Genomic DNA, 25,538 nt, shown 5'->3' on the forward strand with positions numbered 1-25,538 from the left:
GTATATGAAGACTGTTACAATTGCACATGACAGCAGGATCAAGAAACATTGGCACCCAAAACCTTATATAATATTTAATTGCAAGGCCTGCAAGAGAGCCTAATCCCTCTTTGCCCATTTCTCAAATAGACTGTAAGCTCATTGTGGGCAGGGACCATGTCTTATATGGTAACACCTCACTTCACCTCTGGGAACAGCTCTCTGGCAGCACCACCTGTCTGGGACACAGCCAAGATACAGGAAGTAATCAACCAAACAAACAAACAAAAAAAAGGCTTGGAACAATTAAACTCTAAGGTGCAAAGTCTATGGCTTTTATTCCTAAGAGAGTTTCTTAGACCTAACTCAGAGCTATTCATATTTAGATGTGATTCTCAAAGCCTGGTGTTTGGTTTCCAAACAAAATGTAGAGGGAGGAAGTGCACATCTATGATGATGATGATGTGATAGCCAACAGCTACAGGCAGGGAGGAGACAAATGATACTGAACTCAAAAGGAGTCATTTGGGACCTTGAGTGTGGTGGCCAACCTCTCTGCCCACTGTGTGTCCTCAGCCACCCTGATGTGTCAAGAAAAGGTTGTGGGACTTCCCTGGTGGCACAGTGGTTAAGAATCCGCCTGCCAGTGCAGGGGACATGGATTCGATCCCTGGTCCAGGAAGATCCCACAAGCCGCAGAGCAACTAAGCCCGTGCGCCACAACTACTGAGCCTGCGCTCTAGAGCCCACGAGCCACAACTTCTGAGCCCACGTGCCAGAACTACTGAAGCCTGCGTGCCTAGAGCCCGTGCTGTACAACAGGAGAAGCCACCGCAACTAGAGGAAGCTCGCGCACAGCAACGAAGACCCAATGCAACCAAAAATAAATAAAAATAAATAAATTTATTTAAACAAAGGTTGAAAAATGTTTGGTGGGCCTAGTTATTAATAAGGTAAGAAAATATCAGATGTGATGACTTTATTTGAAGTCATTAAAATCAATATACTGTGTGTAAATACTGAGTTAGCTGAACCAAACCTTTATTTTAACCTAGAGGTCTAACTAAAAACCAGGTAGGGCGATGGAATTTCTGGAATCTTTATTTCTTTTCTGTTTTCCTTGTAAAATAATTTATGTGAAAAACATTTGAAAGCACGATCCAAATAAAATTGGCACTTTCATTAATTGGAATTTCTGTCTTTCTAGAACTCCTTCTCATGGATCTGAAGGGCTGACTCCCCGGAGTGGGACAACTCCCAAACCAGTTATTAACTCCACCCCGGGTAGAACGCCTCTTCGAGACAAGTTAAACATTAATCCCGAGGATGGAATGGCAGACTTCAGTGATCCCTCTTATGTGAAGCAGATGGTACATGTCAATTCTGTTTTCGTATTCTTTAAAAAAAGTTAAAAAAAAATATTTCATGGGTACCAAATTAAAATTTTTCCCCTTGTCAGTGCATATCGCATATACCTTAAGATTCTTGTACACCTGCGGACACCAGAAAAGGAACATGATTTGTAGGGTTTGAGAAGGGAAATCTTATGGTCTTATTGCTTACTTTTTCTTATTCTTAATGTATTTTTCAGTAATGATTATGCTGATAGTAATGCCTCTTATATCTTTTGTGATTTTTAATTTTTATCATTTACTAATTAATACTTTACCTTCTTGAATGGTACATTTAATTTTTTTTCCTAGTTCTGTAAAATGTTTTGAGTTTCGAATGCCTCATAAATTAGATTTTGAACATTGATTCCTCTGTTTTCATTACACTTTTATTTTTTTATTTTTATTTTTTTTCTTTTTGCGGTATGCGGGCCTCTCACTGTTGTGGCCTCTCCCGTTGCGGAGCACAGGCTCCGGATGCGCAGGCCCAGCGGCCATGGCTCACGGGCCCAGCCGCTCCGCGGCATATGGGATCCTCCCAGACCGGGGCATGAACCCGTATCCCCTGCATCGGCAGGCGGACTCTCAACCACTGCGCCACCAGGGAGGCCCTTCATTACACTTTTAGAAGGACAGTCTAGATCTCAAAGCCATGTTAATTTGATGTTTGTTGCTAACCTTAGTGAAGTTTTCTTTTGTATGTTTTGCAAGGTGATGTAGAAAGCTAATTATACAAGTTATAGTTTTGTTTCTGCTTGTTATTGCTTTTATTACGTCACTGTTGAGCCTTCTTATTTATGCCACAGAAGATCATTGTGAGATTTTTTTTAAAAATGAGTTCCAGTGATGGTCTGCTTCTGGTTTACAAATTAATTCTACCTTCATGTATAGATTTGGTTAGTAGAGAATTTTTTTTAGTGCCCAAATTGATATCAGGTAATGCCAACTCTGAGTGGCTACATAAGAATTAAACAGATGAAGAATCTAATGTGTGCAAAGCACGGATCTGGACACTTCAGGGAATCTAAAGTTGAGTAAAGATGTCCTTTGCCTTCAAGAAGTTTATGCTCTGGAGAGATTGGCAGTACTAAACCAAGTCCAAAAATAATTGTAATATATGAATAAAATAAGCCCTTTGAGGAAAACCAACATGCCTTGGCTGGCCAGAGAAATAATCACATTTGTTGGGTGGGTACTAGGAAAACCTTCATTGAGGAGGTATGCTCAGAGGAGGGTTGGGGGCTGTCCCAGATGGAGGCCATTAACATGAGTGAACCTGGAGCATGTTTGCGTCATAGCAGCTCATCTGGTCCTTCCACCTAGCATACGTGTAATGGAGCAGTGGGGAATGAGAGAAGTGAGCTGAGGATGGACTGGGGAAAACTTGGGTACCAGGCACTTTCTCTTAGGAAGTATGAACTGTTTTCTTTGGCTTGCATATTATCTAGTATTTGCATGGAAAAGAAGCACACACACAAATTCAGGCATTTTTCCGGTTAGGTTTTATTAGTCCAAGGACAAATTTACCTCTGAACTTGTTCTTTTCATTTGCTGTTAAATTTCAGAAATCCTTAAATGGAAATCCTAAAGGACTTTTTTTTTTTTTTTTTGGCCCCTTCAGAGATAATTCTCAAACCTTCTGTTAGATTATCCCAGAGTAAATTTGTTGACTGCAAAACAAAGTTTATGAGTGGTCTTTTTTTTTGTTTTAAAGGTTTCATTTTTTTTCATAAATTTATTTATTTAATTTATTTATTTTGGCTGCGTTGGGTCTTCGTTCCTGCACGCGGGCTTTTCTCTAGTTGCGGTTAGCAGGGGCTACTCTTCGTTGTGGTGCGTGGGCTTCTCATTGCAGTGGCTTCTGTTGTTGCAGAGCACAGGCTCTAGGCGCACGGGTTTCAGTAGCTGTGGCTTGTGGGCTCTAGAGCGCAGGCTCAGTAGTTGCGGCACACGGACTTAGTTGCTGTGTGGCATGTGGGATCTTCCCAGACCAGGGCTCGAACCCGTGTCCCCTGCATTGGCAGGCGGATTCTTAACCACTGCACCACCAGGGAAGCCCTGTGGTTGGTCTTAAGGTAGGGAAGAAATGGCGATAGAAATTAAACGAAATCTTGTTTCAACTCTGAAGTTAGGGGTCATTTTTCTATAATTAAAATTAGGCTAATTACTTTTTAGAAACTCTTACACAATATTAGTTGCATATTTTGATGTGTATGAATTGAGAAGGACCAATTTTTTTCTCCAGGAAAGAGAATCTCGTGAACACCTCCGTTTAGGGTTGTTGGGCCTTCCTGCCCCTAAGAATGACTTTGAAATTGTTCTACCAGAAAATGCCGAGAAGGAACTGGAAGACCGTGAAATAGATGATACTTACATTGAAGATGCTGCTGATGTGGATGCACGGAAGCAGGTGGGTGATGACTATTACATGTCTCAAGATCTCTGCTTAAAAGTTTTTTCAGTGTTAAAAAAAAATTACACTGAAGAAAATTACTTACATCATTAATAATATTCACTCACATAGTTCATAATATACTTAGAATATCTTGATAGGTATTCTTAAAATGTATAATTATATGGATAGCCATTTAAATATCCTCTGTCAAATTCATTATGCTTCTTTAAAATACATATAAGTAGTCTTTTAGACATTGCTTTCACTCTAGCCAAGAAAAGATGTTATTATCAGTCATAAAAACAAGTACATCTTGGATTGGTTGAGTAAATGGTTTTTCGTCAGTGTAAACTAATAAAAATGTGGCTTTGGATATGTAGCGTGCATCAGAATAAAATTAGTAACACCTTGTACTAATATATCTTCTAGTTATTTACTTTGTCATTTGTGCATAACAACCAGGTGATGTAAGTAGGATAGGTGGTGTCAGCTTCGTTTTAGAAATGAGGAAACAGGCTCAGGTGAATTAAGTTAACTTTCTCAGGTCTTGTGGCTGGAAACTGGTGAAACTTGAACTAAAACTGAGATCATGTGACCCACTTCAGGCATTCTTGCTGCAGTCCATTTCAGGATGGTTTTAGAAATTGAATAATTTCCCGGGGTTGGAGTGAGAATGGCATCAATGGAAATTGTTTTAGAGGGAAACCACATGAATGTGCTTTTTGGTGGGGAATAGATGATAATACTTTATGTGTTTAGTTCTCTTAGCTATTTTGAGTTACATCTACTCTCAGAACTGGTTTGAAGTTCTAATGTGCTAACCCACAGTATTCATAATTTAAGAATCAGGAAACAACACATTCATTGGCTGGCTTTTTAAATTAAAAATCAGTAGCTTTTGAGGTGGAAGGGAAAGGTTGTGTTGCAGGAGGGATAATTGGAAGCATCCCCTCTACATTTAGGATTTGATTTAGACAAGAAAAGAATGATTATCTGATGGAGGGAGCCATGTAAATCTGGAGAATGCTCCTGGTAGACGTTGGAAGTTCTTAGTTTCTACTGTAACAGGAGAATGAATAGGCTGATTAATTTTAGTAGCCTTATATTGCCTTTCTACAAACTTAACACAGATTCCTACAGCTTTAGCTCTTGAACATACACATTCTTATAGACTAAAGTGTTTTCAACTTTACTGAAATGTGTCAAATACTGTATAACTGCAAAAATGGTTTTTAAAATAATTTTTTAGGCCATACGAGATGCAGAGCGTGTAAAGGAAATGAAACGAATGCACAAAGCTGTCCAGAAAGATCTGCCAAGACCATCAGAAGTAAGTATTAGAATTTCTGGCTTAGGAAGTTTTAAGTTTCTTTTTATGTGATTGATTTTTTTATATTATAAAGTCTATAAAATGACATTTCATCTACTTTCTGGAATATAGTAAAGCAGTTCCCAGATCCAATCTTTGAAATGCTTCACTGGTACAAATACGAATTTTAAAAATAAATTGATTGATTGATTGATTGATTGGCTGCATTGGGTCTTCGCTGCTGCACGGGGGCTTTCTCTAGCTGCAGCTAGCGGGGGCTACTCTTCATTGTGCGCCGGCTTCTCATTTTGGTGGCTTCTCTTGTTGCGGAGCATGGGCTCTAGGTGCACGGGCTTCAGTAGTTGTGGCTTGCAGGCTCTAGAGCACAGGCTCAGGAGTTGTGCGTGGGCTTAGTTGCTCTGTGGCCTGTGGGATCTCCCTGGACCAGGGCTCAAACCAGTGTCCCCTACATTGGCAGGTGGATTCTTAACCACTGAGCCACCAGGGAAGTCCCCAAATAAGAATTCTGAAGAAAAAAAGAAAGTAATTTCTTTTGAAAATGTAAAACTGCTTTAGGCATACATCGGAGATATTGCAGGTTTGGTTCCAGGCCACTGTTGTAAAGAGAATGTCACGCAATAAAGCGAGTCACACGAACTGCTTGGTTTCCTTGTGCATGTAAAAGTTATGTTTACACTAAACTGTAGTCTTTTAAGTGTGTAGTAGTAGTATGTCTAAAAAAAAAAAAAGTACGTAACTTAATTAAAAACTACTTGATAGCTAAAAAATGCTAATTATCATCTAAGTTTCTGAGCCTGAGTCGTAATCTTTTTCCAGTAGTAACATTAAAGATCACAGCTCACCATAACAAATAGAATAGTATTGAAAAAGTTTGAAATATTGCAAGAATTACCAGAATGTGACACAGACACAAAGTGAGCAAATGCTGTTAGAAAAATGGTGCCAAAAGACTTGTTCAACACAGGGTTGCCACAGACTTACAGTTTGTAAAAAAACATACTACCTGCAAATCATAGTAAAGTGAAGCCCAGTAAAATAAGGTATGCCTGTATTTAATTCATGCTAGTAGAACTAATAACATTAGTATGTTACAGTGACATGTTTAATAATTGTACTTGTTTTAAAATTTTAGGTAAATGAAACTATTCTAAGACCCTTAAATGTAGAACCACCTCTGACAGATTTACAGAAAAGTGAAGAACTAATCAAAAAAGAAATGATCACAATGCTTCATTATGACCTTCTACATCACCCTTATGAACCATCTGGAAATAAAAAAGGAAAAACTATAGGATTTGGTACCAATAATGCAGAGCACATTGCCTATCTGGAACATAACACTTACGAAAAGTTTTCCAAAGAAGAGCTGAAAAAGGTATCATTGAATATTTCTGTCTCAAGATTTAAGTATTTGTTAGATACCATGTATCATGGACAAACATTAACATTTTCCCTTATTGATGTTCATAAGCAACTGAAATATATGGTTAAGAGACAAATATTCATATTAAGTGTTATGCAAAGGACATGCCACCCCCCCACCCCTTCCCATGTTCAGTGGCAGGCCTTTATCAGATAAACACTGGCTTTGATGGCACCGTGTTCTTGTCTCATGGGTGTATGCCTGATTGATAGTTGCTACAGTTGCTATTTTCTGTTTAACTCTGCTGTATCTGAATAGGGTGGAATGCCTTTAGTACTTAAGCCTCACTTATTTAGAATACTATGAAAAAAAAGAATATATTAAAAATATTTACAGATTAAATCTTTCACCTATTCACAGAAAGGAAATATTCACTGAGTTCATTCCCCTGACATGATTGCCCCCTACCCTTTTGGATAAGGAAATAAAGAAATGTTTTCTTCTCTAAAGTCTGTCCTGCCTCTTCCTCCATATGCATTTTATTCTTTCTGCTTTGACAGAGCAAAGCTGTGACTTTGACTAGAACTCTGTACAGTGGCATAAGATAATAGAGTTAGTTTCATGGTTGGAAGCAGAGTGGTCATTAGCTTAGAAGTCTTTTTTCTTTAGTCTTTCGCCCTGAGGGGCAGTGATGGACTCATCCATTAGAATAGGCTAACTTGGGAGAAAACCGGTAAGGTTCCTTTGTCTGTCTTCTCTCCTGCACTTTCCCTCTCTCCTCTCTTTTTCTTACTTTCTCTTTTTCTTATTGCATACGTGATACATGTTTATTATAGGACTTTTAAAAAGAAAATAGAGAAAGGAAGGAGGGTTTAGATTTGTGTTTGTTTGCCCCTGATTCATGAGTAATTTTGACTTGCTGCCTTTTAGTAAGTGCCATGGAAGCTGTCCTCTGTTGAGTGCCTGCGCTTTGGCAGGCACATTCAGTCACTGAACCAGGTGAGAATTAGACAATGAACTTGATGCGTGAACAGTTTCCTCTTTTTAGAGTGAAAATATGAGGGGAAGATGTAATTTAGGAAATAAATTTTCCTGAATTTATTGTATATATGGAAACCTGAAATAAAGATCACGTTGTTGCTAATAGAGATTCTGTAAGGGACAAATTCTAATAACTTTTTTTGATAATAATGAAGTAGTGCTTTGGAATTATTTGAAATGATTACACAGTAGTTTAAATATCCTCCCATATTTTATTTATCTATCTATAGTCCCCTTTGTTCCTAAGAATTTGAAGCAGCTATTTACTTAGCAGATTCTTTAGGGATGGTTTAAATAGAACTTAGCTGTACTCTCTCCTAATTATTATAAGAGCTGAATTTGTAAATTTTTACTGTGTACAGTTTCAGAGTGAAATACCATTTCTCTGATGATACAGTACCCGATTTTCATTAAGTATGTTAAAATTGATTTGTTTCCATTATTTCCCCTAAGAGGTATTGTTTAAAAGTATCCATTCTTTATCTTCTAGAGACTTGATTTTCTAATTTTTGGCTTAAATTTTTTCATATGCTAGTTATTTATCTTGACTTTATGTATTTTGGCCTGTGTTTATTTTCTGATGTTCCTGGAGTGATTGAAAGCTTTCTATAAAGCACAAAAAGTAATTGTCAGTTTTTCATGAGCCATGAAGCAAAGGCTGGAAAAAGTTCATGTGGTATGTTCATGGAGTCTGTGTGTCTGGTGCTGGGCTGGCTCTTTGTGTATACTGTGTCACTTAATTCTCATAACAAACATGTTAGGTATTATCTCCACTGTACAGATGAGAAATGGGCTCACAGAAGTTCAGCAAGTTCAGATAGCTACTTAAGTGCTAAATTTGTGATTGGAGCCCAGGCTTGTCCAACTCCATCCTCATTCTATCATCTTAAACCGTATCTTTTCTAGTGAACAGAAGCTGGTCTATGATCCATCATTATTTGATTTGTGCCTCCGGTCTTATTCTCTGGCGATGGCAGGGGCATTCTTTCAGATGAGAAAAAAGGCAGGTGTCAAAAAAACACCTACTTCCCCTTCACCATACTAGGAAGTCCAGAGTATAGCGGGGGATGGTAGAGTGGGAGGAGCACCCGCACACGTTGGTACCCAAGCATTGGCTTGGCTGTGACCTTGCCTTGTCTGCTTACTAGTGTTGTATTTTTGAACAAGTGGTTTAACCTCGCTAAGCCTTAGTTTCATCAGCTTTAAAGTGAGGTTAACGTTTACTGCTTTGTAAGGGTGGTGTGCTGTTTGGAGATAAAGTAGGTAAAACTTTTCAATTCAGTTCCTGGCACATAGTAGGTATCTGAGAAATGGTAGCTGCTATTATAATGAGTGAAGGCAAAGGACGTTTACATTATCAGGGATGATACATGGATGCTTGGCTTTTCAGGTCAACCTGCATTGACTTCTAGGCTTCTTGATTAATTTTGCTTAGGTATTATAACCCCCTTCCAAAAAAACAGTTAACCAGAGCTCATTGTCTTTGCCCAGAGGAGTAAAAACTAGTCTTTTAAAGCTTTCTGTTGATGGCAAGTATCTCTAGTACTCAAGCTTATTGTTATTATTATTGTGAACAGGCCCAGGATGTTCTGGTACAGGAGATGGAAGTGGTAAAACAAGGTATGAGCCACGGAGAACTCTCAAGTGAAGCTTATAACCAGGTGTGGGAAGAATGCTACAGTCAAGTTTTATATCTTCCTGGGCAGAGCCGCTACACACGGGCCAACCTAGCTAGCAAAAAGGACAGAATTGAGTCACTGGAAAAGAGGCTTGAGGTTGGTATCCTTTTAAAATTCTAATTTAAATGTACTTTGATTGAAATAATGAACCAGATAATACCACTGGAGACAACTTCAGGAAAATAGATCTAAGGTAATTGTTTTCGAATTTCTTGAGGAAAAACTGCACTGAAGTGTTTGATCTTCCTTGGCCTTCTTCATTGGTTTTTCAGGGCTGCTGGCCTTCATGATGAAGAATGCCCTCCAAGTTGACCACAGGTCAATCAGAACCTTTTAGATGTGGGGGCAAAGAGCCAAGAAGTGAACACTGGTCACTCAGAAGAGTGTAGAGCAGTGCTAGAAGAGCAATGCGGTTTTCTCAAGGGGGGCTCTCAGTGTACCAGGGAGCTTTCTTTCTGTAGCCAGAAGGGCACACTTACAGAACTTTGGTATCTTTCTGCTCATCCTCGGATTCCTGTCAGTTTGTTACAGGGAGAGCACTGAGCTGGATTATCCAGACAATGGCTTCTGTGATTTTTCATGTCTATGAAAATGTTGAAACATACTAGATGGGAGTTTCATGGCATGTGGTTTCTTAATATAGTCTGCATGTTTTGAATTCCAATATCTGTGTATGCATTTTGCCAGTGGTATGTAAATTGTGGTTCACAGACCGCTAGGCTGCCTTGTGAATTCTTAATGGTGGTCTTCAGGGATGTTTCTGAGGCCAGGATATCTTGGGCTGGGAAGGAGAAAGGGGTGCTTCAGGCAATCACAGTGGCCTCAAATTCCGCTTATGTGATTACCAATTTCTTTGCAGAAAGTAGGTTTGGAAATATTTTTATTTGGGGTTAAAATAAAAAAATAGTAAAATCACTTAGGGGTGTTTGGGGCTGTGTGGGGCTAGGGAAATGAACTGGAAAAAGTGATATCCTATTAAAATTAACATTTTTGATTTTACCTTTAAGTTCACATGTATAGACACTAATGGTAATGCCTGTGCACATCTTTTATCATTTAGTGGGAAATCAGACTTTCTGAAGTAATTCTCATCTTGGGTGAAATTTTAGCAATCCAGTGCTGCTGGTTACTCTAGCTGTGTTACTAATTTCCAGCAGGGTGTGCTGTTGCTCTGTGTTTTAATTCACAAAGTCAGGGAGACTAAAAAGAACATCAGTGGTTAAATTTAAGTTATATTTTCTGTTATGTAGGCTTCATTTCTTATAAGTGGTAGTTAGCAGTGTAATTCTGATCTAAGGTCAGCATCATAATTGATTGGAAAGCTATTTGGAAAGCTTCCTGTAACACTTATACATAAATACTTAGGGGTCTCACTTAGTTTGAAAATCTCATTCGAGGTGGGTAAACTCTTTCTTCCTCAAGTGGTAAGGACATTTTGTGCTGTTTAAAATATAAAAAAAAGTTTTTCCCTAAATCTCATTTAGTTTGTTGAGGCACTAGCTTTCATGACAGCAAATAAATGTGTCACAAAGTGAGTGGTGCCATAAAGTACAGTAATTTTTATTTCTATGTTGAATCGGTCTTGTGAGTTTTGAAGGGAAAAATACAGAGAGAACCACTGCTGTTCTTTTGGAGATTTATTTGGGTCGTTTATGAGCAACCATTAAAAACATGTGGTTCTCTTTGTTCAGTTCAGTACCAGGAACTGAAATCTTCTGTTGAACTATTTTTGCTGAAGGATTGGTGATTTTGGAAGAATATTCATAAAACAGTCTGAAGTAATTTTTCTTTTCTTGACTCCTGGATAACTCGCTTTAATGTTTACCCAACTAGTTACTTTTGAAGAACACGTAATCAAATCCTTTAATTTAATAAACTGTGCTTATTTCAAATGAAAGTTCATTAAATCTTTAAAAAGAAGAAAAGAGACTCAAAAACCCAAATAAACAAATACCCCATTTTATTTGTATTCATTCCCTAATTCAGAACTAGGTTTGTCTTAGCTTATTTTAGTTTTTGAAGACACAATTCTCCTGGTTTGAAATACATAAATATTTTATTTCAATTGTGGTAATTCTTTCATCATTTCAGTTGATTGCTAAATTATAAACATTATTCAAAGTTTGTTGTGGGGAAGGAACTCCAGTTGTATTATATAAACTAAAGGCTGTACTTAAATTATCCTTCCACTCTTAGGTTCAGGGAGATATGCCTTACTGTGCAAGCACAGTACACCATGGCTGCCAGTGTGTTTGAGTTTTGCTGCCATGAGCTCTGGAACAGTGAATCTAAATTATGGCCCTATCACAGCGTATCAAGCAAGATGAAATCCAGCTTTGTCGTGGTTGGTGTCTCCTAAATGGATTAAAAAAATACGCCCCGAGGTTTATATTGGAGCTAGTCTTCGAGCCATTGCTCTTGATTAATATTTGAAACTTAGAACTTAACTGAAAATCCTTAAGATACTCATTTAAAACTAGTAGAACCATCTCAGATTTTATGTAGAATGTTGTGGGTGGTACAAGGAGTCTGTTAAATAAATAGAATCAGTGTAGTTGCAGGTCAGAAGTAAGTGGGAAGGACTTCTGAATTGTAACCAAGTCCATGTATTTTATTCTGCTTAGGAGGTAGACTTAATTTCAGGACCTTACCAGACATTTGTGTGTAAAATAAGGCAGCAGCTGCAAACAGAAATGACACCTAATATCAGAAAAGGAAAAGTTATAAAAACATAGCATGTTGAGGCCATTTAAATATGGCGGCAAAAAGCCCTGTTATTTGAATAGCTTTGAGGGTGTTATGGGTATATGGTAGGAGGGTAGAGTGATTGCTCTTTATAGTGATACCACAGTTAATAAGAAAAGCTTAATTTCTGTTCAGTGTTATGTTTTTAAAAAACAGAAAAAGAGGGATGGCTATATCTGTAGAAAAATTTTCATCAAGTGGTTAAAAGTAAAAAGCTTTAGTACTTTATTTAATCACACATTTAGTGAATGTTACTGAGCATCTACTCTGTGCCAGCCTTTGTACTAGGCCCTGGGTATATAGCAGGGAACGAGGCACATGAGCTCTGTGCTCTTGTGGACTTCACGTTAAGTGTTTTCCAGATAAATGGAGAAGAACCTCATTTTCCGATGCTAGATAAATGAGTCATTACTGTATTTGGGAAGTGCAAATAGAATTTGAAGTGTTCTAATTTTTTTCCACTTTAAGTGGAAGTAGGAAATCGTCTGAAGACATAATTATTTTGAGTGAAATAATATCCAGTAGGTGCAAAAGTGAAATGAGGAGTCTGAATTTAGGCCTGCCATTAAATTTAATAGTATTTGAAATAGTATCTAAACTGCTGTGTTGAGGAAGTTTGGCTGAAAAGTAGATTTTGTCATGTTAGCTGTAGAAATGGAAAGGCTTTCCTTAGAGGTGGAAACTAGGTCCAGAGGTAATACTTCTCCCTGTATTTTACTGGCACAGTCAATTTAGTCAAGAAATACTATGTAACATTGACTTCTTAGAAATAAAGTAACTTAAAGAACACAGATAACACATTTAAAATCCTTCTCAGTGTATTTGTAGAACTCTTTTGGGGACCCCTGACTTTACTGAATGGTTATATTTCAGCAAAATTGGCTGCACAATGGATCTCATTTTCTCAGTGATTTTCATTATAAAGTTAGATATTTTTACACAGGAAAAAAATTCCCTTAATACTTTAAAGAGTGAACACTTAGGGTAAGGATTAAATTGGTGGGCAGTTCGGGGTGGAGGGATTATACGTTGTATCTCAGCAGGCTTGCGCTTATGTTCCCTTGTGGGTGAGTGGGTGTGTGTGTGGGGTGGCATGCGGTGGCAGGAGACAAGTCCCCAGTACTCTGGAATGCTCTCATCCTTAAGTTCTGCCCTCTGCCATGACCCTTAAAGGCATTAACAGATTTCTTGGTTGTTTCTAGCAAGAACTCTGGGAGCTGGACCAGAGATCTCCTATGATACAACCGTGTTGCTTTTGTTATGCCTCAGCGTTGAGTTGAATTTGTTTCATGCAGTTTATGAGTTTCATTTCCTAACTTATGCAAATGTAAAATGCTCTCGGCATTGCTTTATTGGTACATTACTGTTCTTGGAGATGTGTTTAGTAAGGTTTTGCCTTATTGCTTAGCTTGCTTTGCAGGGATGCAATCTGATGGTTGCTAACTGATAGATGCTGAAAATAATCACTGAATTGGACCTGCATCTCATCAATACAGAGATGGTTCACTGCTAAAACTTAATGCTAGTGAACAGTATAGAGATTAAAGGAGAGTCACTCATGGTCTCTTGTTTGCAAACATTTCGGTGGCTGAACCACATCTTTACTGCTATAGGATCATATTGTGGAATGATGGACTAGGAAGTGGAGCTGCCATTAACTATATTTATTTATTTTAGGTATCCTGAAACCTGTTTGGCTAGTGGTATAAGGTTATATTCTGGGTCCCCAAGCAAGAATTTCAGTAAGGGATGCTCTTAATGTTTCTGAACCTCAGTGTAACAGACTTTAACTGAAGACAGTATTGGAGACCCAAGGATAATGTGTTTACTTTGGAATTACTTAAGCTTAGTAACCTTAACAAACTTAGTGAGTTTGAAAGTAACAATTACACTTTTATAAGTCCCATACAGCCCCCTTTTGTAATGACCCGAGGAAACACTTATGGTTCCACTGATTCATCTCCTGGGGACCATCAGTTTTCCATTGGTCTCTGGCCAGTCTTTTTTAGACAGTTTCTCTTCTATGCATTTAAAAAATAACATTTGTAGGCTTTTTTTTTTCTAAAAATAATACCTGTACTTTGTAGAAATTTTTAAATAAAAAAAATAAAGAGAAAAGCCTACCATTCAAATGTAATCACCTTAAACATCTTGCGGTGTGTGTATGTATAAGATTAAATATGATAGAAAAAGATGAATGTATGAACATCTACACATATCTACGTGTGGGTGAAAGGAAGAAGGCCTTTAAAACTAAATTGGGATCATTTAATAGTATAATATTGTAAGTATCATTCAAAAAAAATCACTTGCTCTCTTTTAAAGTCTGTTGCAAAGGATGAGCTTTGGTGAAATCTGTAAATAATTATTCTAGTTATATTCTGCCCAACTTCTTAAAAAGTTGTTAAATAACCTTTTTTGCCCATAAACATTTCTGGGATGTTCGTTCTCCTATAGTTTTATAGCTTGTTAAGAATAAAAGAATTAGGAATTAAAAAACATAAGCAGGGGAAATGCTTTTCTCCAGTGTCAAACAAAATTCTTATAAGTGGCCTACGTACAGGTTAATGTCTAAATCAGGGAAGGAATGATGGGCAAATTCATTAATTGAGATCTTGTTTATGTGTGTCTAGAATAATTTGTTTTTCAGTGAACTGTCTGGTGACATTAAGCCATTTAGCCCCACAGCTTGACTTTCTTCAGGCATGTTTGCATTTCAGGGGCTGAGGCAGGGAGGACATCTGGTTTAGTAGCTGTGGTGTAGCCTAATGTGTTGGACTTTCAAGTGGGGCACAACTGCATAGCTTCATCTCTTAGTGACTCTGTGGCCTAGAGCAAGTTACTTAACCTCTCTGGGTCTCAAATTTTCTTACCTGTAAAAATTTGGGTGTGTAATTGTTTTTTAGTCTCATGGAAATGAGAGTTTGAGATAATGTAAGATTAAATGAGATACTGTGTGCCTCGCAGTTGGCAAGTTTTAGTGAATAGGAGTTCTCTCCCATGTTTCTTAGGTTCATATCATTCTTAGTGTTAGCTAAATTAGATTAAATTGATATTTATCAAGTTATTCACCTTGAATAACAGGCTGGGTAAGTTTTCTGTTCTCTGAATTTTGATGAATGTCTGAAATATGAGAGACATGGGTCAATTTTAGGAGAGAGGTTTGAGTAATACTTAAAGGCTCAGATTTTGTTTAATATAAATGAATTTTACATAATTGTGGATTTTAACATCTCATATGTACATTTTGGTATGTTGAAGTAGTTGACATACTTATAAATTTTAATGTCTCCATTATGTTTCATTGTACTGATGTTTCATGGTTTGTGGTGTATGGTCTTAACAAAATAGTTATCCTTTAGAGTAGATATTGAATTTGAATTTTAAAAAACCTTTTATTATGGGAATTGTCAAATACACGCCAAAGTCGACTAGTGTAATGAGTCCTCACGTGTTATCACCCAGATATGACAGCCACTCTTATTTCATGTTATTCTCCCCCTCCCACTATTTGAAACAAATTCCAGACATCATATCGTCAAACAGAATTATGATGCATGAAATTCGTCAGCTTGGTCCCCCTACACATTTGTATTAGATATATTCTCATTCATCTCCTCTTGAACTTTATGCTTTCATTTTGGATGTAGTCAGCTTTAATTATATCAAGTGTTGTCCTGCCTTAAAATCCTAATAGTTATAGTGAACTTCATTTAAGATTATTAGAAATTTTGTGCTGATACATATATAAGCACAAACTTCCATTATAATCATATTTGGGAGGCTTGTCTGGTGACACGTGAACAAAGTATTTAATCCTAATTCCATTACTAACTTCGTTAGATGTTTTAAGAAGACTTTAAAGTATATCTCTAAGTGCAGTTAAGGATTTGGAAAAAATGATTTCGACAACTTTTGGTAAATCAGCTATAAATGCAGTGGTTTGAAAATCATTTTTTGGAAGAACTGTTGGTGAATCAGCTGTAAGAGGCAGTGCAAGCTCCTTAAGCCTGTTTTGTTCAAAATAAGTTGTCCCTCAGGGCAGTTGCTAATGCTTAATTGTAGTTTTTAAAAGGGCTTAGAAATATTAATCTGGTTAATCCTGCGTCTGGTTCTTCTCAATTCTGCATATTTTAAACAATAAGTTTTTATACTCTGTTGGACTTTAATGTTGTTTCTGTGTATGAATGTGGGGCGGGGGAGTTGGGGCTGATTTAAGGTAGTTCTGTTCCATACATGCATGTGTGTTTCATGCTTGAGATTTATTGGCTAGGAAAAGGCCAGACGTTATAGGTTAGTTTTTTTTTCCTCCTAAAATGTATCGAGCAGTCATAGGTTGAGCATTTTACAAAGTACTGTATGCAGATATCTTCCTTTACGTTTTAACGATCAGATGGCAGACGTAAGATAAGTAAGCTAAAATTGAATATTAAAAGCTGTATTCCGTTTTTTCTTTATATTTTTATACTAACATATAGCTATTTGATTTTTTCTGTACTTTAATTTTTTGGTATAATTTATTTCCATATTTGCTTGGAATCTTAGCGCAATATTTGAGCCAGAAGATGTTAATAAAGCTTGAGCTAAATGAAATAAAATTGTTGGCATTAATAAAATTGTTGGCATTAGCAACTTTGCAGTTTTAAAAGCTTTGGTGTTTTGGGAATAATAAATGACTCAACTGTGTGAGGTGAGGTAACTTCCAGATACAAGGTACCAGTCATACTAAATGTGCCTTGATGACTAATTAAACACCTTCTGAGCCTATTATGCTGTTATACCAAATTGGAAATTGGATTTCCGTGGAGTGCAGTGTATATCTTAACCAATAAAAATGATAATTTGTATGACTAATTTAAAAAAGTATGTATTAATTAGAAATTCTGTGCTGTTAAGGTTTTTGGAATGTGTATTCGAATCCATATGTGATTAGAATTTCTAATGTTGGTATTCTTGGAACATGTTGAATTATAGTATAAGGAACTTGATGCAACTAACTTATGGATTTAGTTGTTCACTTTTTACTGGGAATGAGGACTTTTTGGTAGGTCTAGTTAAAAGAAAACAGCTGACACCTAGCTTCTGTAATGACAGTGGCTGAAACAGGATTCTCCATCCTATTGCCTATTAGAATCATCTGGGGGCTTTAAAAATACAGTAGTCTGAGACCATTGAAATAAGGGTCTCTGGGTTTATAGCAGCGGTAGACTTTAAAAGCTGTACGGTTAATTCTAAAGTTTAGCCGGGGTTGAATAGCATAGCTTAAAAAGATGTGCTCCAGTACCGGCTACTTGCTGTGGTGGTCCTCAAGAGGCAAACTGCTCACTTACAAGAAGAAACAGCTGTTTTTCCTTGCTTTCGTCCCAGGAAGGGAATCTCCATCATTTTAAAAATTAAAGTCGGAATTTAAAGGAGGGTTTTAAAGTGTCATCCATAGTCCCTTGGTCCGTTAGAGAGGAGAGCAAAATGGTTAAACTCGTAGTACCTATAATAATTGTAATCAGAGCTAACATTTGTTGACTGCTTACTTTATGTCACTTACTGGGCGGCTAAGGGCTTTTCTGTACATTGTCTTAGGGTTCATAGTAACTTTTAGCAATGCCTGCCATTTTACTGATGGAGAAAAGGAAATGCAGAGGTTAAATAACCTACATCAACTCAAAACAGCTGGGTGGCCGTGCTGGGTAGAAAGAGTGACTCACTTCTCCACTCCACTGTGCTGCTGACTTGGCCCAGTATTTCCTGACTCTTAGAAGGCAGATCATTGCTGTGGAACTCACTTTGATTTGTTATCTGTTAGAGGAAGATGGCTCTTTTATAAAGGACATTATTTATTCATGGATTTAGTCTTCAAGTGCTTTGCAGAGGAATAAAAGCTTATTAACTTTTATAAAATGCTGAAGATAGGAATTGTTTTAAAAGAGCTTTATGTAAATTAATTTTAGATCCATCTCATGTTCTTAAGGCGCACATGCAACGTGTCCCTTCCCTGCCATCCCCTCTGCCCTAGACTTATTTGACTTTGACTTCAATAAAGTAAGCTGGAGATGGATAGGTATGAAGTACTACTTTTCTAGTAGAAGTGTACTTTATATTTTGGGGAACACTGTGTTTCTGGTGTTCTTACATATTCTAAAAACAAAAAAGGGCATTGAGATTGACATATTTGTTTTTAAATCAGACGTAATGCATTGAAGTGCATGTTTCAAAGTTGTTATCTTGGAAAGCTATATATTTCTTTTGGTGATTATGTTGTTCCTAAATATTTAGAAAAACATCCTATGAACAGCTTTCTTATCAATATTTTGTATTTGACAGTATTTTCCCATGGGACCATTTCTGCTTATCTCGCCCCCACCGCCACATTCAGTATTTCAGAAAAAAAATTGTCACACTGTCTCCCTCGTTACAGGGTGCTCTCAGTTACATTATTATGAATTACAGAGTATCATTTGGGTATATATTATCCTGAAACTACTTAGTTTTGATTGCTTATAGAAGTCACTTGATGGAATCAGTTTGGAGGGGGGTGGGGGAGGAACAGATACAAAGAAATTAACACAGATTTAATAATTATCCCTAAGGCTTTGACCTCACAACTTTAAGTGTTGTATGTTGGAAACAAGCATTTGCAGATCGTGATGAAGTGATAACATTGTGGGGCGTAGAATGTACACCTAGAGAAGGCGTTATGCTAATGGGATTCTGCGTCCCACATCTCCTTCCTTCTCAGCCGTCTCTCCTTGGACCCTCTAAGCTGGGGCTTTCTCTGCCCTTCTGCATCAGCTCTAGAGTTTTGTTGAAACCTTCTGCTAATTGTCCCTCTCCAGTTCTCTTTTGAGTTTATACGTTTTAAATTCTTTTCACCTAATTTTAGACTCATCTGAGGAGGCAGCCCACTTGTGCTCAGTATACATGCTTAATAGGAAAACTGTCATTTCTCTTAATTTTATGGTGTCTTTTTGCTCCTCAAACATTACAAAGTTTTTTTTGTTGTTGCCAAATGTGATATTCTCTTTCCCTTATTTGGTTTTATGCCAAATTTAGGATTATAACCTTATAAAATTAATCAAGTAATTTTGTACTTTGAAGGGTGGGATTGCTGGATCATATGGAAACTATTTTTAGATTTTTGAAGAATCTCCATACTGTTTTCCATAGTGCCTGCACCAGTTTATATTCCCACCAACAGTGTAGGAGGGTTCTCTTTTCTCTACACCCTCTTCAGCATTTGTTATTTGTAGACTTTTTAATGATGGCCATTTTGACCGGTGTGAGGTGGAGTTTTGATTTGCATTTCTCTGATAATTAGTGATGATGAGCATCTTTTCATGTGCCTGTTGGCCATCTCTATGTCTTCTTTGGAGAAATGTCTATTTAGGTCTTCTGCCCATTTTTTGATTGGGTTGTTTGTTTTTTTGTTATTGAGTTATATGAGCTGTTTTTATATTTTTGGAAATTAAGCCCTTGTCAGTCGCATCATTTGCAAGTAGGTTGTCTTTTCGTTTTGTTTATGGTTTCCTTTGCTGAGCAAAAGCTTGTAAGTTTGATTTGGTCCCATTTGTTTATTTTTGCTTTTGCTTCTATTGCCTTGGGAGACTGACCTAAGAGAACATTGGTATAGTTTATGTCAGAGAATGTTTTGCCTATGTTCTCTTCCATGAGTTTTATGGTGTCATGTCTTATATTTAAGTCTTTAAGCCATTTTGAATTTATTATGGTGTGAGGGTGTGTTCTAACTTCATTCATTTACACGCGGCTGTCCAACTTTCCCAACACCACTTGCTGAAGAGACTGTCTTTTCCCCATTGTATGTTCTTGCCTCCTTTGTCAAAGATTAATTGACCGTGAGTGTGTGGGTTTATTTCTGGGCTCTCTATTCTGTTCCATTGATACATATATGTGTTTTTGTGCCAGTATCATGCTGTCATTTATTTATTTATTTATTTATTTATTTATTTATGGCTGCGTCGGGTCTTCATTGCTGCGTGCAGGCTTTTCTCTAGTTGCTGCGAGTGGAGGCTACTTTTTGTTGTGGTGCGTGGGCTTCTCCTTGCGGTGGCTTCTCTTGTTGCGGAGCACGGGCTCTAGGCACGTGGGCTTCAGTAGCTGTGGCTTGTGGGCTCTAGATTGCAGGCTCAGTAGTTGTGGTGCACAGGCTTAGTTGCTCTGCGGCATGTGGGAATTTTCCCAGATCAGGGCTTGAACCCATGTCCCCTTCATTGGCAGGTGGATTCTTAACCACTGCGCCACCAGGGAAGCCCCCATGCTGTTTTGATTACTGTAGCTTTGTAGTATTGTCCAAAGTCTGAGAGGGTTATGCCTCCTGCTTTGTTCTTTTTCCTCAGGGTTGCTTTGGCAATTTTGGATCTTTTATGGTTCCATATAAATTTTAGGATTATTTGTTCTAGTTCTGTGAAAAATGTCATGGGTAATTTGATAGAGATTGCATCTAATGTACTTTTGCTTTGAGGTAGTAGGTGACCAGTTGCGCCTTTTTAGTCCTGTTATTTAGCCTGCTTTTCTCATGTGTGCTGATGTGATCTTCCCCGACCCCCAGATAAACAGGGGTCACATGACGACAGAAGCCAAGAGAGCTGCAAAGATGGAAAAGAAGATGAAAATTTTGCTTGGGGGTTACCAGTCTCGTGCAATGGGGCTCATGAAACAGTTGAATGACTTATGGGACCAAATTGAGCAGGCTTACTTGGAGTTACGCACTTTTGAAGAACTCAAGAAACATGAAGATTCTGCTATTCCCCGGAGGCTAGAGGTAATGTTATTGGCTTGCAGCATTGCTTAGAAAGAGAGCTCCAAAGAATAATCAGGGCTTTCTTCTTTTCCTTCCCTTTGCAGGCTGTCTTTTGCAGTTGACATTGACTGGCTTTTTTTCAATGAGAGCCTAAAGTTTTTGACTTTCTAGTCTAGAATTGCCTGTGTGTAGGTGGATAGACCAGGCCAGTTTTGGATACACAGGCTTTTCCTGTACTAATTTTTTGTTTTGTATATAGATGCACTGTGAAATGGAATAAGTAACCCTTGTGATTTTTTCCCCCGAAATTTAATTGCATCCCATTCATATAGCTCTCTGAGGTACATTAAACCAGTGTCTTTTTGTTTTGTAATTTAGGATGCTGGGAATATATCAGTAGCTAGTCATCCCAGAGCATCAAGTTCCTTTGGCCAGATTTGGTTTAACTTTATTTGCCAAGTGTGCATGATAGCCCCTGCCCAGATAAAGGGCAGCCAGGGCTTATTTAAGTGCATTTGTGGGTATTGATAGGACAATAATGGCTTGTTTATTTGAGATAGCAGCAGAGGTTTTATAACAAGATGGTAGTTGTATGACCAAATCAAAAAATGGCCACAGGACTGGTTTTATAGCAGAAGTAGTTACTATTTTTGTTTCTCTTTGGGGAATACTTACCTCTTGAAAGTGTTGACTTAATTCAGGTGTTTGTAAGATGATAAAGTACCATAAGATATTTTTAATTTTCAGTGTGCTTACATATGAAAAAATTATTTAATGGTTTTGTTTCTTCAAGTGTCTAAAAGAAGATGTTCAGCGACAACAGGAAAGAGAAAAGGAACTTCAGCATAGATACGCTGATTTGCTCCTGGAGAAAGAGACTTTAAAGGCCAAATTCTGAAGCATATTCTCTCACAAGACAAGTTAATTGCTGGTGTTCATACTCTGGAAGGCTGATGCTGATGTTTATCTTCATTGACAAATTTGCCCACCATCTGTGGTTTTTCAGTTGTTTATTTTAAATGATATCGATCTCACACATTTATGTATAAAGACTTTAACTCCACAGGACATTTTAGGGTTTAAATTATTAAGACGATCATTCTTTTAGAAGTGTCCTATTTGCAGATTTTTTTTAGTTTTGGCCTTTAATTTTAAAAGCCTGATTTTAAACTGCTGCCTGTGAGTAAACTCTCAAATAAAAACAAAATATAAAAAATTGAGAATGTAGCCTTTTGTTTGAAGTAATTAGATACTTAGAGTGCCCACAAACCAGCAAATATGTACTCTTTGTCATATTTAATGAGTAACTCTTGGGTGATCAAAATGGCGATCCAGTATCTTAATTTAAATCCTTAAGAGGCAGTCCTTTTGTGGCTTTGTTAGTTTTGACCATTTTTGCATAGGATGGTCATTTCTCTATACGTTGACAAGATGGATTAACTTTTTAATACCTCAGTGTTTTTTTCAGTGTAACTTTAGGGAGGTCTCTTCTCTGCCCAGCTACTTACACAGTTCATGGATTAGGACTCAAAAGATTTAATTTTTCTTGACCTGTTATTTTCTTGTAAATACTTTTTTGACAAAGGCATTTTAAAGATTAATTTCAACAGTACTATCAAACTTTATTAAAGCTCCTTGTTTATCTAAACAGGTCAGTTACACAAGTGTAGAATTTGGGGAATGCATAGAGGTGGGAAGATCTAACTTTATAACAATTCATATGGAATCGTTACTTGGCTACAGTTCAGTATAAGCCAGTAATGTGTTGGACTCACCAGAAAGTTTGCTTAATCTTAGACTGCTAGGAGTTACGAGAAGGGGATGGAGGGACTCATTCATTCGTCAGATATTTATTGACTATATAGCCAGTGTCTGAGTCCTGGAGATAGAACAGTGACTAAAATAGGCAGGGTTCCTGTTTTGTGGAGTTTACAGTCTATTGAGAATGATAGACAATGAAAATTCAGGGAAGAAGCGTGACTTTTCTTATGGACCAGGTGCTTATTTAAGTTTTGGAGATGAACAGTTATTAAGACAAAGTTCTTGCTCCCGTGTAGGTGACATTAGTGGGAGGAATACCAAACATACAGGGAAAAGTATCAGATCGTGAACTTTAGATTTAGTGGAGGGAATTAAAATAGGGTGACGAGAGATAGTACCTGGGTGGCTGCTGTAGGTTGGATGATCAGAGAGCTCTCTGAGGAGATGTAGTTGGCATCTTAGAAGGAGGCCATCCTTGTGAGGTTCAGGGAAGAGCAGTGCCGACAGAGTTAAAAACTAGCACAAAGCCGCTTTGGTGTATTTGAGGAGCAGAAAGGAAAACAGTGTGAGTAGTGTGTCAACAATGGCATTTGTATGAGTCCTGGTTGGATAGGGCCATATAGGAAGCTGTCGTAAGGAATTTGGGTCTTACTCTAACTATGATGGGAAGCTGTGAGAAGATTTTAGCAAAGGAATGACACTATCAGATTTATCCTGTGGCTATACTGTTATGTCTCACCAGGCTGAAGGTAAGGAAGCCAGTTCATGTAGGACCCTGATGCAGTAATCCAGGCAAACAACAATAGCGACTCAAACTAGGATAGAGCCAGTCCTGATGGAGACAGGTTGGAAGAATTTGAGCAGTAATAATTCTGTAGTCTCATCTGTAGTCTTTATAAATAAATTTATGTTTTTCAGGTATCTAGTCACTTAATTCTAGTACTTTTTTTCAGTAATTTCACATGTAATTTTAGGAAATACTTTGATCTATGGTTAATGATAATATTTCTTCTAATCGTTTTATTTAATTTTTATTGCATGTTTTGTTGGCTGAAGTGTTAAATAATGATGATGGTGATAGTGGACATTCTTGTTTTATTTCTCATTTTAATGGGTGCGTCAATAGTGTTTTACCTATAGGTTGGCTGTTTTGAGTCAGGTATTCTTTTCTTTATCTGGAAAGGAAATACCCTCTATTTTTAGATTTTAAAGAACTTGAATTAGAAATGCCTCTGGAACTGTCAAATATACTTCTTGGGTATCCATTAAGATGATCTTATTTTTGGGGGTTTTTTTTCCTTCATTTGATTTGTTGATGATGCTTTAATAGATTTTCCAACATCAAACCATCTTTGAACTCCTGGAATCAGGTCAGTTAGTTAAAAAAAATTTTTTTTAAAGATTTACAGTTTACTTGCTTCGTATGTAGACTTGAGTTATAAGGTTTAAAAATAGCCGATCAAATAATATTAATAAAGAGTCACTTTGTTTTTGAAATTTGAAGTAATGCACATACCCATATCCTAAAAAATGACCAAGAATTTCATCGTTTTGAACCTGGCAGTCTTTCTGCAATTGTAAACTGCTCATGATTTTGCCTTTTAGCAGTGCAGCTTTAACTGATAAACAGATGTGCCACCCTTTGTCAGTGTCCTGTAATGCCTCGGGTTTCTTTACCAACACCCTCTGAGAGCAATTTGGGTGGCTGTTTTAACATTCACCTTTATTGTATTCTCTTACAGGTGTTCATTCAGTGGTGGTATACAAACTGGTGTTCAAAAGCACGTTCAAGTTTCAGTAAATTTGGGGCAGAAATTAAATGTGATAAAGAGCCAAAAGAAACCACCACTACGAGTGAGAGCTCTCTTTGAGATTATCAATATTAGAAATAATGTTGAGATAAGAAAAAGTAGCCTCAAAGAAAAAAAATACACTACAGTGATTGTAGACTTACGCTCTCCAACCATGCATCCTCTATCTTTACATTTATTTTCCTGGGAAAATTAGTTTTGAAATATGGGATGTCCTTTGGAATCCATTTCTCCTAAAATGTGACTGCCCTATTGCTACTATAGAATTTGATTTGCTAATATTTTATTTAGGAAAATTGCTTTTTTACATGAGTGAGTTTGGTCTTCTGGGCTATCATCCATGTTTTGACATAGGGATTTTGCTAGCTCTATAAAGTGAATAGGATAACTGTATATATTTTTCTGTAGTTATATATAACAGTTAATATAGCAGTTATAGCATGGGAGTGATTTGTTCCATGAAGAACTGAAGGACCATGCTTATAAAACTTCTGGGTTCAGACTCCTTTTAGGAAATAACTTTTTGATAACTACCAGTTTCTTTTGTGGCTATTAGTATGTTATGTTTCTTTTAAGTTTAAGTAACTTTAAATTTTTTTGTTTTAAAATGTGTATCTCCTTTTGTGTTTATTATTTACTAAATTTATACTTTTCCAGAAAACTTCTCATTTTGTTGAAATTTAACATTGGATAATTTTAATAGAGAATAAAAAAGTCTCTTTTCTATTAAGCTTGCTACTTCTAAGTTGTAAGAAATTTATCTTAGTTCTACCATTTTTTCCCCCTTGATTAGACTTGCTAAAGGTCTTTTTTTCCCTTAAAAAAAAGAAAACTGTGGATTTATCAATTGTGATTTTGTTTTAAAATGTGTTACTTTCTCATTTTATGTTTATTATTTCCTTTGTTTGCTCTAGATTTTTTTCCCTGTACCTTTTTGAGTCTGACGCTTTTTGTATACAGTTGAATACATTGAAGGTTTTTGGTTATCTCTAATTTCAAATATGTTCACATCCCAGCTATGTTAATGTGTCTTGTTTTAGTAGTTTATTTTTGTGTCTTAAGTTTTTGGTTCAGTAACTAAGAGTATTTAAGAATTCCTGTGTGGTTGGCCTTTTTTTTTTTTTTTTTTTTTCATTTTTTGCTACTTGTAGGATTTTTACCTTGAAAGAAAATATGGCTTATGTGGTTTCTGTTTTTAAGAATTCATTGCGGTTTGGGGGCCTAGCATTTTTTAAGAGTGTTCTATGGGTGTTTAAATGAAAGTTTATTCAATTTGTGTGGGATAGAGGTG

General features: G+C 37.0%; 1 protein-coding gene across 1 annotated transcript in view; it reads left to right on the plus strand.

Moving 5' to 3' along the window:
* CDC5L (cell division cycle 5 like) overlaps positions 1 to 23,008 on the plus strand; it is a 43,798-nt gene extending 20,790 nt beyond the window's left edge. Inside the window, exons 10-16 of the mRNA XM_081246763.1 lie at positions 1,187 to 1,349; positions 3,616 to 3,780; positions 5,015 to 5,095; positions 6,228 to 6,470; positions 9,077 to 9,274; positions 20,484 to 20,696; positions 21,469 to 23,008. Coding sequence (XP_081102889.1) covers positions 1,187 to 1,349; positions 3,616 to 3,780; positions 5,015 to 5,095; positions 6,228 to 6,470; positions 9,077 to 9,274; positions 20,484 to 20,696; positions 21,469 to 21,573 — 1,168 coding nt within the window. The 3' untranslated portion in view covers positions 21,574 to 23,008. The remainder of the gene's footprint in view (positions 1 to 1,186; positions 1,350 to 3,615; positions 3,781 to 5,014; positions 5,096 to 6,227; positions 6,471 to 9,076; positions 9,275 to 20,483; positions 20,697 to 21,468) is intronic.
* The last annotated feature ends 2,530 nt before the right edge of the window (positions 23,009 to 25,538 follow it).

The sequence above is a fragment of the Mesoplodon bidens genome, assembly GCF_964165515.1.
Source record: "Mesoplodon bidens genome assembly, chromosome: 10".
NCBI classification, from domain to species: Eukaryota; Metazoa; Chordata; class Mammalia; order Artiodactyla; family Ziphiidae; genus Mesoplodon; species Mesoplodon bidens.